Source organism: Rhopalosiphum padi, chromosome 3 (genome assembly GCF_020882245.1).
Source record: "Rhopalosiphum padi isolate XX-2018 chromosome 3, ASM2088224v1, whole genome shotgun sequence".
In the NCBI taxonomy this organism is placed as follows: domain Eukaryota; kingdom Metazoa; phylum Arthropoda; class Insecta; order Hemiptera; family Aphididae; genus Rhopalosiphum; species Rhopalosiphum padi.
In genome coordinates, this window is record NC_083599.1 from 24,506,771 (window position 1) to 24,525,092 (window position 18,322).

The 18,322-nt window shown below is 32.1% G+C and overlaps 1 protein-coding gene across 1 annotated transcript; it reads right to left on the reverse strand.

The window, feature by feature from the left end:
• Nucleotides 1-11,696: 11,696 nt before the first annotated feature.
• LOC132927867 (zinc finger MYM-type protein 1-like) lies at nucleotides 11,697-15,454 on the reverse strand. The gene is made up of 2 exons (XM_060992446.1): nucleotides 14,816-15,454; nucleotides 11,697-14,699 (listed from the first exon to the last, which is right to left on the reverse strand). The coding sequence occupies exon 2, from the start codon at nucleotides 14,670-14,672 to the stop codon at nucleotides 12,117-12,119; it is 2,556 nt and encodes an 851-aa protein (XP_060848429.1). The 5' UTR covers nucleotides 14,673-14,699; nucleotides 14,816-15,454; the 3' UTR covers nucleotides 11,697-12,116.
• Between the last annotated feature and the right edge of the window lie 2,868 nt (nucleotides 15,455-18,322).

The window sequence follows — 18,322 nt, forward strand, 5'->3', positions numbered from 1 at the left end:
CCACTGTTGGGGCTGCTCAACAATCAACACTCGAGGCCGCTCTCTTCAGAATCTCATCATAACCAAAAACGTCAAAGTACTTGCACCACGTGCACCAACCTACTGGCCTTCTCACCGAGACCGCAACCCTGATTTTCTCAACTTCTTCATCTCTAGTCTCCCTAATCATTTTCAATCAAAGCTAACTAACCTAAATGATCCAGCATCGGACCACACTCCGGTATTGATTCAAATAAATGCCTCAATTTCATCGCACAACAATAATAATTCTTCCAAAATAATCTGGCCAAGGTTTCGTACCATTATGACTTGCAACACTAATCTCAACATCAAGCTAAAATCCCACGCAGACATTGACAATGCTATAAGCACTTTTACAGAAACTATTCTCAATACAAAAAAAAAATGCCTCAGTTCCGTTACACGGACCGAAGTCTGACCATCTTATCACACCTGAAATCAGACAACTTATAAATGAAAAACGCAGAGTCCGCAATCGCTGGCAACATTCCCACTACCCTGAGGACAGGCGCAAATACAATTCACTATCTAATAAACTTAAATCTCTCCTCAAGACCCACAAAAATGAACTTTACAAATCTCACCTTGCTTCTCTTTCACCAAACAATGGCACACTTTGGAAAAAAAACCAAATCTCTTCTACAACATAAGGCAGGGATGGCGAACCTTTTGATAACTGCGTGTCAAATCAAAATGTTTGGTTTGATTTTATTTGCCTCGCGTGTCAGACCTTTTTTTGCTTAAAAAATAATTAATTAAACATATAAACATGATTTTATTTGTTGTTAGGTGTATAAAATATTTAAACTTTACAGCATTTTCTGTTTAGGTACTATAACTATTGCATATTAATATAACTTTACAGCATTTACTATTACTATTTACTATTTATAAAGTTACATGTACATAATAATATATCTTTACAGCATTAATTTACTATTACATATTAATACAAACACATATATTTTTTAATTACAAAAATAAGTTTTTAATGAGAAATTTGTTGCTGCATTTTTCCAGCTAACGAATCAATCCTGGGATTATAATTTGTAGATTTTAATTGAATACATGCTGCACTGATATCTGTTCCAAGACGATTTCTCAAAGTGGATTTGATAAAATTCATGGAGGAAAATAGCTGCTCACATGTATATGTAGAACCAAACATAGTCAATAATGAAAGTGCTAATTTTTTCATGGATGTAAATGAATTTGGTAGACTTTTCCACTCAATAAGAATTAGGTTTTCGGTTTTAATACTGCTATCAATTTCACAATAATTTTTTTCCAGTTCACTGTTTAAATTAATAAATTTATTTCTCCAAATTACATTTCCCTGAAATTCTATTAATTCCATTTCTATGTTTTCGATATTTAGCCATTCAAAAAAAGATAGATCAAGTTCATCATATGTAATTTTATGCGGATTTATTAAAAATTGAAAGGTTGGTTCTAGACATCGAAACTGTGAAAATCTATTAGAAAATAATTCAATTGTATTTTCTAATATATTAACATATTTTTTAATTATAAATTTGATGTCAGTCTGACTATCTGCAAAGTGTAATGAATTGTTCAGATGATTTTTCAAATGTGGAAAATATTTAAATTTTTCATTTTTAAGATCTTTACAATAAATTTCAATTTTTTTTTCAAAACCTTTGATATTTTCAAACATTGTTAAGACTATGTGACTGGGCCCTTGAAGTTTTTTATTTAATTCATTATACATTGTAGTAAAATCAGTGAAAAACATTAAATCGTTCAACCAATTTAAATCTTTAAGTTCTGGATAGTCTTGAGATTTTTCGAATAAAACTAATCGTTATGAGCATTCCTAATCACCTCAGTCTGCATATTCTTAGGAATCACTGGCAAGTCATTACCATCGCATACTTCGTGTATCGGTAGTATGCCAAACTTAATTACATGTTTCCCAGCCACTGGTGCATTCAGAGTAGTCCGAACGTCAGGGTCGTCTTGTTGTGCGGCTATCAACCGTAACAGGAACTCACTTCTCTGGATGGACATGCACACCGGGTAACGACTCAAGGAATCCACATGGGGCATCTTTGAGCCGGACCTATGTTCTATGGTATAATCGTACTCCGAGATCAGCAATGCCCACCTGGCCACTCTGGTTGCTAAATCTTTTTTTTCTAAGGTCTTCGTAAACGCAGCACAATCTGTTACAATTTTGAAATGTAGACCCAATAAGTACACTCTAAACTTTTTCAACGCTTCCACGATCGCCAGTACCTCTAGTTCATAACTATGGTAGTTACGCTGTGCCTCAGTAGTTTTTCTACTCATGTAGCAAACTGGATGCAACTTACTATCATTACTATCTTTCTGTAGCAGCACCGCCCCAAATCCCCACTGACTCGCATTGGTATGTAACTCCGTCGCCTCAGCTTCAGGACTGTAGATGCGTAACACAGGTGCTTCTGTAAGACGGCGTTTCAGCTCTACAAAAGCTGCTTCCTGTTCAACACCAACTTGGAATACCACATCTTGTTTCAACAGATCAATCAGCGGCCGTGCCACATGGGCGTAACCGGGTATGAATCGTCTGAATAGCCGGTAAGCCCTAAAAAGCTTTGCACCGCTTTGACAGTCTTAGGTTTAGGGAATTGACGTATGGCTAACAGTTTAACTTCGGAGCGACTGACAGCGTTATACTGGATACGGTAACCGAGGTAATCGATAGTTCGCTTAAGAAATTGACACTTAGACCACTTAATGTCAAGACCATTTCAGCGGCGATCCCCATCACAGCTTCCAGGCGTGCAACACCTTCATCCACGTTAGCCGCCACAACAACAAGGTCATCCATATATATTATATACCAATAGGTAACCGGCTTTGATCATGTCGCGGAATACGAAGTTTACGTACCGTTGGAAAACTGGAGGTGATATGCACAGTCCAAACGGCGTACGCAGGAACTCATATTGTCCACTAGGCGTCACAAACGATGTGTATTTTATACTGTTCTCGTCCATCGGTACGTAAAAAAAACCCATTCCGTAAATCCAACGTCGAAAATATAACAGCATCGCGCAATTGATCGACCTGCTCATCAATGAGCGGCAGTGGATAACGGTCACGTACGATTTTTTTATTAAGAGCCCGATAATCGATGCACAATCGCAATGTCCCATCTTTTTTGGCTACCAGGACCACTGGACTGGCATAATCAGAACAGCTGTGTCGAATAATGCCTTCACTCAGCCACTCTTCCACCTGTCGATCAACAGCAACTTTTTCACGCGGCGCTAACCGTCTAGGCCGCTGATACACCGGAACTTCGTCGCTTAAAATAATGACTGTCTTCATAGGTACCGTTACACGACTTTCAGGCACATAATTGCTGACTATTTTTTGAATCGTTGGCAAGAACTCTCTTTCGCCTACGTCCAGTTCCGGCACTCCAACATCAATGTTCATCATCTGTCGCACTTTACGAGCATCAACAACTTCCACAGCTTTCGGTCCTACCCTTAGCTCGGCACTGGTTTGAAACAACGGTCGACCTATGATCACATCATGGCCTATACTGTCGTCACTCACGGTATACACAGTGATGGGGTATGTTTGACCATCAATATGCAGCTCTGCGTCCAATATCTGCTCAGTAAAAAAGTTTGCACCTGCTTAGTTGTAGTTGACACATCTTGCCGGTGACATTGACTAATTTCGACCCAATCGAGTGCCGACAAATATTAATATCGCATCCCGTATCAATAAGAGCCAATGCTTCGCAGCCAGAAATCACCACTGGTTTCACTATACGGTCGTTGTTACTGCCGTAGTCGACCTGATACACGTTCGGCACCGCGTCACTCTTAGCTGGACACTCGAACGATTTATGTCCAAAAGCACGACATGAGAAGCATTTTGGTCCTTTATTAACGTCAGGACACTCTCTGGACTGGTGTCCACGATCACCACAATTGAAACACCTAGTGACTCCTTCCACCGATGAGCCTCCTGTCACGATCGTCGGCTTTGGTCGTTTTTATCATCAATTTATAAATTCAATTAGAAAATAGTAACTTTACTAACAAATATTTGCACAGTTGACTTTTTTCTGTATTGCGTGTTCATCAAATATTACACATTTATTTTTACAATAATGGGCAAAAAAAGAAGTTGGGTATGGGAATATGCTAAACGAAAAGGAGATAAACCATATTGCGAATTATGTGACGAAGATGAAAATAATGAATATTCTTGTGTTGGTGGAACAACTTTTATAAATTATTCAATAAACAATAATTATTTATGTTCAAATTTTCATAACCGTTTTTATTACTGATGTTAATCCTAATTTATATGTAACCAAAAAAATAAATATTTACCTTTAATTTATAGAATTAAAAAATGGAATGGCCCCAAATGAGAAGCATTAAATCCGAGATCGAAGATTTAATGATTCTAGTGCAACAACACAACGAATACCAGAAAAATGATGAAAATCAAAAAAAAAACGATATAAGAATTTTAAACCGAAAAATTCGGAAACTATTTAAAGAAACTGAATTAAACCTAGAAGAAATTGTAAAACTGAAATATGAAAAACAGAACATTTTAAACATTTATCTTTTTACTAGAACTGAAATACATATACAAACTAAACTAGGTAAACTGTATGATGAACTAGAGGATTGGGAAAATAATAACTGTGCATAAGAGCCTTAACTTTATTGATATTCTTAATACAAATAAAAATTGATACAATTGTTGTTTTATTTGAGTCCTATGATTTTATTTACTTGAATTATATTTAATTAATATTTAATATTAATGTATTAATTAAGTATTTATTTTACAACTAATAAACATCATTTTATGATCTACTTTGGTCCGAGAATCTTTTTAATTCTTTACCAAACTCATAGAACTATAAATTGAGTAAAACGCTTAGGACCATTCTTTAGTACATTTGTATAGTTAATTACTTAAATTAGATAATTTGTAATGTGGCAATTATATATGTTTATTTTATACCATTTATTACATCTAATCACAAATGTAATATAGCTAGCTAAAAGCTGAAATTTATTTAATGTGAATTTTTGAAAATGACACAATATTTTTTAATCCAGCTATGAAAATGGAAAGTGGACCATCTCGGAAATGGCTCACAAAAGTATGGGGTGCAACAATAGTAAATTAAATATTCAATACAGTAATACCTCTATTTATATGTACGAGGTGTGATCAAAAAATACCGGGACTAAAATTATATCTGCGCTAAAAATAATCGAATGGGGAATATACACACATCAAATAAAAATAGAGATAACACTCAATTACGTTATTCAAGCCGCGAGTTAATATTAACTGTTAGTAATGAACGAAAATTCATTGAAATCAGATACTTTTATTGTGTCTGCCGTTTTTGTCATGGCGAATAAACTCGAGCAGCGTGTTTGCATTAAATTTTGCGTTAAATTCAGTAAATCAGCGACTGAAACTTTTGAAATGATTAAAAAAGCATTTGAAGATGAAGCGATGAGCAGGTCTAAAACATTTGAATGGCATAAAAGGTTTATTAAGGGTCGTGAAGACATTAATGATGACTCTCGTGCTGGACGACCTTCAACATCAAGAAATGTGGAAATGGTGGCAAAAGTACGAAAAATTATTCGATCAGATCGACGAATGACGATAAGAGAACTTTCTAGTGAGTGTAACATTTCTTTTGGATCATGTCAAACTATTTTGACTGAAGATTTAGGCATGAGACGAGTCTGTGCAAAAATGGTCCCAAAATTGTTGTCTCAAGATCAAAAAAATCATCGATTTGAAGTTTGTCAAAGTTTGAAAGAACGAACACAAAATGACCCAGGGTTCATTAAAAATGTAATAACTGGTGATGAAACTTGGGTCTATGGTTATGACATAGAAACTAAACGACAGTCATCACAATGGAAATCAGTAACTTCACCAAGACCCAAAAAAGCTCGACAAGTTCGTTCTAACGTGAAGACCATGTTGATTACTTTTTTCGATATTAAAGGCCTTATTTATTACGAATTTGTTCCAACTGGTCAAACGGTTAATCAGACTTACTAAGAAGTTTTAATTAAATTACGAGAAAAAATCCGTAAGAAACGTCCAGATCAGTTCCAAAATCGATCGTGGTTGTTACACCACGACAACGCGCCTGCTCATTCTGCTTTATCAATCCGTGAGTTTCTAGCTGATAAAAAAATTCCAGTTGTACCTCATCCCCCTTACTCGCCAGACCTCGCCCCTTGTGATTTTTTTTTATTTCCAAAAATTTAAACTGACCTCAAAGGACAAAGATTTGATGATATTGAAACAATAAAAAAGAATGCGGTGGATCAACTCAAACAACTTAAAGTTGAAGACTTCCAACACTGCTTCAAAAAGTGGCAGGAGAGATGGGACAAGTGTATAACATCGGGCGGTGAATACTTTGAAGGAGACTAATATTTGAAATATTATTTGTACATTTAAATAAATGAAAAAAAAAAATCCCGGTATTTTTTGATCACACCTCGTATAGTTCTAGCCGAGGAGCGTAGCGACGAGTGCCGATACACGCGTAATCACTGCAACTTTGAATTGCCATATTGCAACATACATTTTTAAATAATAGGCTTACGACTGTTAGAAGGAAGAAGGTTTTCAGCATTTAACCGTGAACCATTTCATTCAATTTAAAAACCCTGGCAATGGCGCACACGCCAATAACGCGGAGGTGATGTGGAGACACGCAAAGGCATTTCTTTCGCAGTATTGTAGGAAAAAAGATTTTTTACGGGGTAATAAGCGAAGTTTATGTTCATTAAGCATTGTAAATCGCTTAATGTAGACCCTCTACCTGAATTTTTTAAAATAGCAGGGGAATTGTAAGCAGTAGCGTATCTAGGAATTTTTCACGGGGGGATATAAAGATTTTAAGACATATTTAGTATATTATACACATTTATTCATATTAATATATTGCATATAGGTACATGTTGTAATATGTAAAAAAATTTGTTTTTTAATTATAAAACAAAGTCCAATTTTCTTGAGGACAATGAAAGTACATTGAGTACTTCATCAGGTGTGACAGTTATATTTTTGTGCACTGATAGCATGCAAAGTCCATTAAGTCGATTCTAAAGACAAATTTTAGCACATTATAACCAACAGTAAGTGTAAAATTTATTTTAAAATTTACCTGAGTCGTAGTGTTCCTTAAATATGTTTTAACTCGTTTGAGTGTTGAAAATGTTCTCTCAGGGGTAGCTGTCGAAACGGGTAATGTGCATACAATTTTTAATAATTTATTAATGTTTGGAATTATTTTTGAATGGCTAGTAACTTACTAATAGCTTTTCTTCGTCATTTAAGCTACGATTAATAAATAAAGCAATATCATTAATTTGCGGAAGCAGCTGAATATTAGAATTTATCGTGCAATATTATTGGTTTCAATCTTCAAAATAAAAATAATATTTAACGTATTTTGATGTATATTATAATTTATAAGCAGTAAGCTGTACAAATGTACAATTACTATTGTTTTATCACTTAAAAAATAAAATAAATAAAGCATAATAAACTTACATCACAATCCTTACTTCTTTCATCCAGATTTTCATTATTAGTAACAGGACAGGAAGTGACAAGAACTTTATTTGTCTTACCAGATTCACTATTTTGACTTGGTGAAGTAGACGCTTTTCTTTTAAAATAGTTTAAAATAGATTGTTTTTTACCTGTATCAATTGTATCCATGATAACAATTTATTATAGATTTAAATATAGGTACGTTATATATTCAAATATTCAACACTTTAAAACTTAACACAAGAATTCAAGATTAACAAGTAACACACTTTAACACATTCAAAAATCAAACTGTAAAATTAATTCAGTTTGATATTGATAAGTGTTTCTCGTCTACGTTAATTGTTGATTATCAACTCTGAATTCATCTTAAGATAAGATAAAATCACTGAACAATAGTAACAATCGAAGACTGTGGTAACAATATCATATTCAACATTAACAATTAGATAGCCGCCTCTTATAAATATCTAAATAACATAAAATAAGCTTCCGGGGGGGATATGACCCCCATATCACCGCCCGTAAATACGCCACTGATTGTAAGATCCTATTAATGCTCTGTTGTTGGAAATTCCGATGAGTCTAATTCTGACGATGATACAGAAGACAATTCTGAATAATAATAAACTTATGTAAATAAAAAGATACTTTAAAAATCGTTTTTGGTTATTTTTACCCGAGGATACCATGATATTTTTAAAAATCAATTTTTTGCCCGGTTTTTTTGGTATAGGTACTATCAAAAGTAACTACAATAGGGAAAATGTGATTACCTCAAAAGCTTAAGCGTACAAAAACACACATTTTCAAAAAAAAAAATCACTCAAAAATGCAACTTTTGTTATTTTTATCGAGGTAACCATGATGTTTTAAAAATCAACTATTTTCCTGTTTTTTTTGGTACAACTTCCGTAATAAAAAAGAGCGACAATTTTTTCAAACAGAATCAAATTCAGTGACTTAAAACACACATTTTGGAAAAAAAAAATTGAAAAACGAGCTTGGCCGCTAAACTACATTTGTTCCCGTGAATTATACCTTTTTCTATTTTATATTCGTTCACAAGTATTTTGAATTATATTCGTTTTTATACTTTTACATGTATGCGACCATTGTGAATATTATATATATATGTTTTTATCTACGCGACGCAGCGATCGCGCCCCTACTCCGCGCCGTACGCGCCAAATCGTCCCGCGAAGGCTACGACACCGATCGCGACGTAAAGCTCGCTCTCTTTGCTCACGACGTTCGACCGAGCCACATCCGCGACAGTCCGACCGAACTCTTAACCGCCGACCCGAACCCGACGTTCCGCGCCATTTTACACGTAAACTCTCGCACTCTCGAGATGTAATGACCACCGACACGACATGTCCGTTACGCGCTACGACGCGCACGGTCCCGTCGACCGACACGTGCCCGACGTTCCCGAACTCGACGGCTTTCGCGCCCGCACACAACCGCTCACGAATTACCGTACGAACTCGCACGCGACCCCGACGCCATCACCGCACGCCCGAGCATCGAGCACCCGACTCGAAGGCAAATGTTGTACGCCTAGTCACACGCGACTTTTACTTGTGTCAACGACGTATATATCATCACAATAAAAACGACTTTCGACGCACACGCGTCCGACACCAAAATTTCGTGTTACAATTACTTACCTCCATGCCTGTCCGGCCTCCAAAACCTTCGATCCACGGAGTCCGATCGACAACGAAATTTAGGCGACAAGTGTATCGGTCCGGTTGGTAAGACTTACACCGCGCAACCGCGGTAAACCATACACTTGTGCGCCAAATGTCTATCGATTATATGAATAATTTTAATTTTCAATAAGATAATAATAACCGTAGTTTTTCATATTCGTTATTTTTTCGAACCATAAGTAACGGAGAAAAATATTTAAGAAAACGGTTAGTGTATTCCGAAACAGTTAATGCAGTATTTTGTTTTTTTTTTGTAAAATATTTGATACTACGAGTCGATCTAGTTTAGCCAAAGATGGGTTAAAAAACTGAAAACATGTACACGAGTATTTAAAAACACACGAGAATTCGCCTCATCATATCAAATGTGCTAGTATGTGGTTGGAAACTAATGTAAGGCTTAAAGAAAACAAATCAATCGTCACAGGCTTACAAAAACAAATAATTGCTGAAAGAGAACATCTATATTTATATAGATATATGATATCTTTATTAATATATCGTTACTAATTAAAAAGCCATACAGAAGTATGAATGATACACACTTAGTACCTATGTCTAGGTGTAGTGAAAAAATTAATAATGTGATGTGTAGATAAATTCTATATTACAAGTTTCCTTAATAAATCAATAAGTAATTAATTATTACTAATAATCATTTGTAATAACTTTGACAGAAATTAATTAATCTCATTTATAAACAGTCATCTTAAGAAATGCATTCAGTGACAAATACTATTTTTGTTTTATTAGTCGATACAAATATGAATTTGAATTCTATATACTATTAGAATACCTAACTATATTAAAAACTCTTATTAAAAGTTAGGTGTAATGGTTGTTTGTGGTTTATCAGAATATACCTAGAATCAAATGTATTTTTAAATGTTTAGCTATAAATGGTAAAAGATGCAATAAATGTATATCTTAAGCTAAAACGATGAACGTAAAAGTTATTAATTGTTTATAATATTAAGTATTCAAAACTATAATAATTGTATAAGATACCTATATTATGTGTTTATAACCATTATATAGTTTTGTTTTTAAACATGAGATATATTTGTAATATTATGATATAGAATAATATATAAAAAAATAAGTATAAAGCTATCCTATATAAGAGCTCCCACTAGGTCTTCCTAATTTTTATATAATTTATATATTCACTCATCAAAGCAAAGATTACTTGCTATTGGAAAAAACTAATAGGTACATAATTAATATTTGATATTCATGTTTTAATATAAAAATTAAAATATTGATAGTATTATAAATAAATGTAAGAATAACATTTATTGTAAATGTATCAATTCATTTTTTAATTTAAAAATAAATACATTAACCAATTATAAATATTCATAGTATAAAACATAACAAACAAAATTTTAAAAATGTAACTAATCAATGTCAATGAATGATTATTCAATAACTAAAAAATAAAAAACACTTAATTTTTAAAATATAAAAAGAAAGTAATAATTAAAATGATTAATAAATTCTAAAAAATGAATGCCTATTTATGTAGGGTGTTGATGTTCACTTGGTACACTTATCATACCAACCTCTTCACCGACACTCCAAGTTGTAAAATTAATTCAAATTATTAAAGAAACTTTACCTTGACTAAAGATTGGTAATAGAGATTGAAGAACAGACACCCAATAGTATTTAAAAAGGGAAGAAATTAGAGTTAGTGGGGTTATAAAGGTTTCTTCTAGAATTTTCTATAAGACTATAAAGGATCACCACTCCAAAGATTTACAAAATTTGATTACTTAAATTAGTTAAAAAAGTATTTAATTATATATATAAAATATAAATTAGAATAACATTATATCCCACAAATGACATATTTAGTTACCTAGATTAAAAATTAAACCAAAATAATCTATTTTTATGTTTGGATTAGTCGTTGTTTTTTCCATTGTTTGTTTTCTGTAATTTATACAATAAATATTAATTAATTATTGAACAAAATCAAATAGTTAATTTAAAACAGAGTACTATCTTATACAATTTCATTGCAGTGTAGTTTTAACTTAATTATTATATGATTTGCAAATTTTGGCTCATCAAATAACCACACGATAATCTATATGTTAATCCAACTGTCTATAAAAAGTTTCAACATTTGTTAACGTTATAGTTATGCTGGTCTTATCTATACCATCTGATTTCAGTTTTATTCAACCTAACCAATTATATTATATATTTATAATTCTTTATAATTATTAATCACACTACAATCATAATATTTAGTTAAATTACAAATTACATACATTTTTGGTTCAGTCAATTCAGGTCCACAATAATTATCTTTTAAGAATTTCCTTGTACGAGTTGTTAAACAACATTCTTCCCAGACCCGGATTAACACTATCGTAGGCCCTAGGCACAGTTCTTTATTACCCATCATGTGCTAATATACGGTTCTGTAGTGTTCAGTATTTAAATGATTAAGAAACCTAATTTTTGGGAGAGGTAGTGTTTTTCGCAGTGTTTTAAGTCTTTAAAATCAAAAATATTTACAACCTGAAAATCAATTATTAACTTTATAATCATAACTTTATCTAATGACAATTTTAACACATCTAAAAATACATTTTACATTACTCAAAATATATTATTTAAAATTAAACTGCAGGAACCATACAAAACAACTTATTTTATACCATTTTTCATTTTGTTCTTTGTATTTAAATATAAAACAAGATAATTTATTGTAACAATTTAAAAATAACAGTATTATGTAGAATATGTCTTAATATAAATTTATTGTTACAAATGTTTTTTACGATATTTTTTGTTTGCAAATGATTCTATAACTTTTTCGGTATCGATGTCTTGGAGTAATTCGTGTTCAATTGCAAGTACCGATAATGATGATAATTTATCTTGTCCAATAGTTGACCGCTGCCAGTTCTTAACCCTCTTTAAAATTGAAAATGATCTTTCACCTTCGCACGAAGTCCCAAAAATTGATAAATATATCCTAAAAGCAATGTTTACATTTGGAAAACTTGTTACCATTTTGGTATTTATTTGTTTAATTAGCATTTCATTAACAGACATCCCAGTTTCTCGAAAGCTCTTAAAAATCAAAAACTCATTAACAAATGAAGATTCTAAATCGGTTTTATAGGCTTCAACTAAATTATTTGCCTTTATTTTTATTTCTTCATCTTTTAAACTCTCGTTAGTTAAAAAATTAAATCTTTCGTCTAATTTTAAATAAGCTTTTTTTCGTTTTTCCATTTCAACAATCAATTTATCAATTATTACATAAAATGTTTGAGTTTTGAATTTATCTCTAGCACTCATTTGATCAACAGCATCAATTGCATTGCCATCATTTATCGAGACTTTATGTTTACGTTTTCTAGATTCCATTTCAGAATAATCAGACAAACCAGAAACTCTTTTTTTTGCTTTTTCTTCAAATAAATCAAATTCTTCGGCGCTTCTCATTTTTTTAAAACATAATATAAGACTGTTATAGAGGTTAACGACAGTACATATCTCAATACCGGGTGTTTGTAACGATTTGTTTACAATATTAATTTGTTGTAAAATGTCATTCCAAATATTAGACATTAGAACAGTTTCAAGACGATTGAGTTTTTTAACAAGTGACTTAGCTTCATTAACAGCATTAGGAGGTTGTCTTTCTGATAATGAAATATCAATCAAAGCCTGACGGATTTCTTCATAATTAAGTGATAATGCCTTCGTTGCATCACTACGCGCGGACCATCTTGTTTCAGACAGACTTTTAACTACAAAAACAGACTCCTTCATATTTTTTAACATTATAGACCATCTTTGAGGTGATGCTGCCAAAAACGTATAAATTGACTGAACCACACTAAAAAATTTAATGGCTTCAGTACAACATTCAACAGTAACAGATCCTACCAAGTTTAAACTATGTGCAGCACAGGGAACCCACTCGGCCAATTTATTTACTTCACGAAAAAGAGCTTGAACTCCTGAGTATATTCCACTCATATTACTCGCATTGTCGTAAGACTGAGAACGGCAATTTGATATGTCAATATTGTTATCGTTAAGCAATTTAGTCAATACATTAAAAAGATATTTACCATCATGCTGTTCAATAGGAACAAAGCCAAGAAATCTCTCTACGACTTTTCCTTGACCAATGGTGGTGTAACGAATAATGATCGTTAACTGATCGATGTGCGCTATGTCGGGCGTCGAATCAATACTAATACCGAAATATATTGATTCTTTTATTTCAGAAACAATTTTTAAATTTAGAGTAGTAGCAAGAATGTCTATAAATTCGTTGCAAATCGTAGATGACATATATGATATATTTCCTTTGCCAGGATTTCCGAACTTTTTTATATGCTCTTCAAGAAAAGGATCAAAATTAGAAAGAAGTTCAAGGCAACCTAAATAGTTACCATTTTTTGGACAGCCAAATACTTCCGAATCTCCTCTAAAAGCTAATCCTCTAGACGATAAGAACTTAATTACTGCTATAACTCGTCTTAAAACTTGAATCCAATACATTTTTTCTTTATTATACTGATTTATTAATTCCACATCTATTTTTTTACATTTTTGAAGGTCTACCATTTTTTTTATCGAGTTAAAATGGTCATTAGATTGTTCGTGAGTTTCCATTCTAACATTAATATTTTTCCAATCATCAAAACCACTTTCGAATTGATGCACAAGTGTTAATTTATCACTACTTTGCAAATGACGAAAAATTTTACACACATAGCAATACACTGATCCAGTGGATGGCGAATATATCAGCCAGTCTCGATTTACACACTCACCATTTCCTAATGCTCGTGAAAAATATTCCTTTCTGAAATATCTCATTTTTTTACCAAATTGTCTAGCAGATACAGTTAAATCTGCATCCACATTTTGAATAGGAATATTTTCAGAAAAATAAGAAATCAGATCAGCGTTAATTTCCCAATGTGCAGGATCGTTACTAAATTTTAAATTACTAAGGTCGGTCAGATTGGATTTAACTTTATCTGGTATAGATTCAGTTATAACACTTGTAGTTTCGTTTAAGGGAGTTGTCAAATTTGGTTCAGTTTTCTTAGGAGATGAACCTAATAAATTACCTTCAATTTTAGATTCATCTGTCATAATATTTATTAGTTGATTTTTATTTGAAATCTCAATTTGGTTTGTACTTGTACCTGCATTAGAACGATTTTGTGTTATTATGAATTTGCTCATGGACCCCATTTGTTGACTGATGTATAAATCTCGTTTTTCTTTCTTTTTTCTTTTAGTAGAACCACTTTCGTGCATCCTTTTGTACCCATCACCAGACATTTCAATATTACTTCTACTAGTTCTACTCTAATAATGTATACATAAACATTTATAAGAGTATATCAGTATATGATATAATTTTAAATACGATGTTATTTTAATATATTATCTAACGTAAGATATAGATTAAAATTTTAAAGTACCTGTTCAGAGATTGTTCCGTTTAAAGTTCACTATACTGGATTTACAATTGACAATAAACGATATTAATGAATAATGATATTATAATTTATAGTACGGAACTGCGGACTGCTACGAACAAATAACAATATTGACAAGGATTACTTAAGAATAATTAAATGTTGTCTTATCGTTTCGATACGGCGAATGGCGATACCGACCGAACAAGTCCCGCATATAATGTCCACGCGTGTGTGTGTGTGTGTGTGGGTGAGTCCGCGGTCGATAAATATTATTTATATTACGTAAATGATATTATTTTTGTATTATTTCCAAAAATATTCTAAACAGAAATCGTCGTTTCATTCATCATACACAGTCGTTTTCCCGTATACCGTATGCATTTTATCGGTTTATGGTTTATCCAATCTGATTTCATTAAGTGATTATTACGAATTACGATAACGAACATTAAATATAAATATACGAGAAATATTATAAAAAATATTTTATTTGTTGTGCTAACATCTACAAATAGTTAATTAACTTTAAAAAAAAATATTACAGAAAAATCGTAACCAAAAATTTCATTTTCGTAGGCCCTAAAATGTTCGTAGGCCCTAGGCACAGTGCCTATAGTGCCTATTGGGTAATACGGCCCTGATTCTTCCACAATACCGCGTTTTTGGCGCCGATTTACATTTCCTGAAAATGAAGTAAATTAATCATTAGACACGATATGTTAAGAGTTAAATAGATAAACCTATCTACATAATATTATAATATATTAAGATTTTATTTTATTTTTGGATTACCAATTCATCAACAAAGTTCATCCATTACAGATTATCAAACTATGGTTTTTTTCAATTTTATACTGGTTTATATTGTTAAATCTCATATAAAGCAGTAAAATAAAATGTTAAAAATAATTTGTTTCTCCTTAAAGTTATTAACACTTTGTAATTCTTCATCACTTCCCACCAGTAAAAGTGTACCACGAGAGTCCCATATACATATCAATAGGAATAATAAGAAATTGGGAGCTGCCTTATAATATAATTATATTTAAATTTGATGAAATGTATAATAAATGATGATTAGATGTTATTAAGAAATTATATTAACCTCTAGTTTCACTGTACTTCCCCTTGCACAATATGGAAAGTTCAATTACCAACCTTGAGCCACAAAATTTTCCAAGACCCTCCATATAATTATCTATGCATCCAAACAATTTTCAAAAAATTGTACCAGCATTATAATAAATATTATTTTAATCTTCATTTTATCTGAAACATACAAAATATGATTTTATTAGTAAATGTTAATTATAATATTATTATATAAATTATTATTTATTGTTCTTATGGGTTAATAAATTTATTTGTACATAAATATTAAAAATAAAAATAATTATAATTAAAGAAGATAGATGATGCTGATATAATCAGAAAATATGATAAATAAAATTGTGTTTTTATAATTACATTATAGCCAGTGGTGGTGGTGGTGGTAGTTTTGAGATACGACCCAAATCACTTGATGCAGTACTGTTGGATCGCATGTTGCCCTTAGGTACTATTGTCGTGCCCTAAAAATGCAATAACCATAAAATGTGAAAAACTGTCTATTGACATGGAAAAATTTTATATATGTACATTGTACAGCATGTGTGAGAGACTAAATACATTAGATACAGTAGATGTAAGAAGATAGATGATGTTGATATAACCAGAAAATATGATAAATAAAATTGTGTTTTTATAATTACATTATAGCCAGTGGTGGTGGTGGTGGTAGTTTTGATGTATGACTCAAATCACTTGATGCAGTACTGTTGGATCGCATGTTTCCCTGAGGTACTATTGTCGTGCCCTTAAAATGCAATAACCATAAAATGTGAAAAACTGTTTATTGACATGGAAAAATTTCATATATGTACATTGTACAGCATGTGTGAGAGTCTAAATACAGTAGATACAGTAGATGTAAGAAGATAGATGATGTTGATATAACCAGAAAATATGATAAATAAAATTGTGTTTTTATAATTACATTATAGCCAGTGGTGGTGGTAGTTTTGATGTATGACTCAAATCACTTGATGCAGTACTGTTGGATCGCATGTTTCCCTGAGGTACTATTGTCGTGCCCTTAAAATGCAATAACCATATGTGAAAAACTGTCTATTGACATGGAAAAATTTTATATATGTACATTGTACAGCATGTGTGAGAGACTAAATACATTAGATACAGTAGATGTAAGAAGATAGATGATGTTGATATAACCAGAAATATGATAAATAAAATTGTGTTTTTATAAATACAGTATAGCCAGTGGTGGTGGGTGGTGGTAGTTTTGAGATACGACCCAAATAACTTGATGCAGTACTGTTGGATCGCATGTTGCCCTGAGGTACTATTGTCGTGCCCTAAAAATGCAATAACCATAAAAATGTGAAAAACTGTCTATTGACATGGAAAAATTTTATATATGTACATTGTACAGCATGTGTGAGAGACTAAATACATTAGATACAGTAGATGTAAGAAGATAGATGATGTTGATATAACCAGAAAATATGATAAATAAAATTGTGTTTTTATAATTACATTATAGCCAGTGGTGGTGGTGGTGGTAGTTTTGATGTATGACTCAAATCACTTGATGCAGTACTGTTGGATCGCATGTTTCCCTGAGGTACTATTGTCGTGCCCTTAAAATGCAATAACCATAAAATGTGAAAAACTGTCTATTGACATGGAAAAATTTCATATATGTACATTGTACAGCATGTTTGAGAGTCTAAATACAGTAGATACAGTAGATGTAAAGAAGATAGATGATGTTGATATAACCAGAAAATATGATAAATAAAATTGTGTTTTTTATAATTACTGGTGGTGGTGGTAGTTTTGATGTATGACTCAAATCACTTGATGCAGTACTGATGAATCGCATGTTTCCCTGAGGTACTATTGTCGTGCCCTTAAAATGCAATAACCATAAAATGTGAAAAACTGTCTATTGACATGGAAAAATTTCATATATGTACATTGTACAGCATGTGTGAGAGTCTAAATACAGTAGATACAGTAGATGTAAGAAGATAGATGATGTTGATATAACCAGAAAATATGATAAATAAAATTGTGTTTTTATAATTACATTATAGCCAGTGGTGGTGGTGGTGGTAGTTTTGATGTATGACCCAAATCACTTGATGCAGTACTGTTGGATCGCATGTTTCCCTGAGGTACTATTGTCGTGCCCTAAAAATGCAATAACCATAAAATGTGAAAAAACTGTCTATTGACATGGAAAAATTTCATATATGTACATTGTACAGCATGTTTGAGAGTCTAAATACAGTAGATACAGTAGATGTAAGAAGATAGATGATGTTGATATAACCAGAAAATATGATAAATAAAATTGTGTTTTTATAATTACATTATAGCCAGTGGTGGTGGTGGTGGTAGTTTTGATGTATGACTCAAATCACTTGATGCAGTACTGTTGGA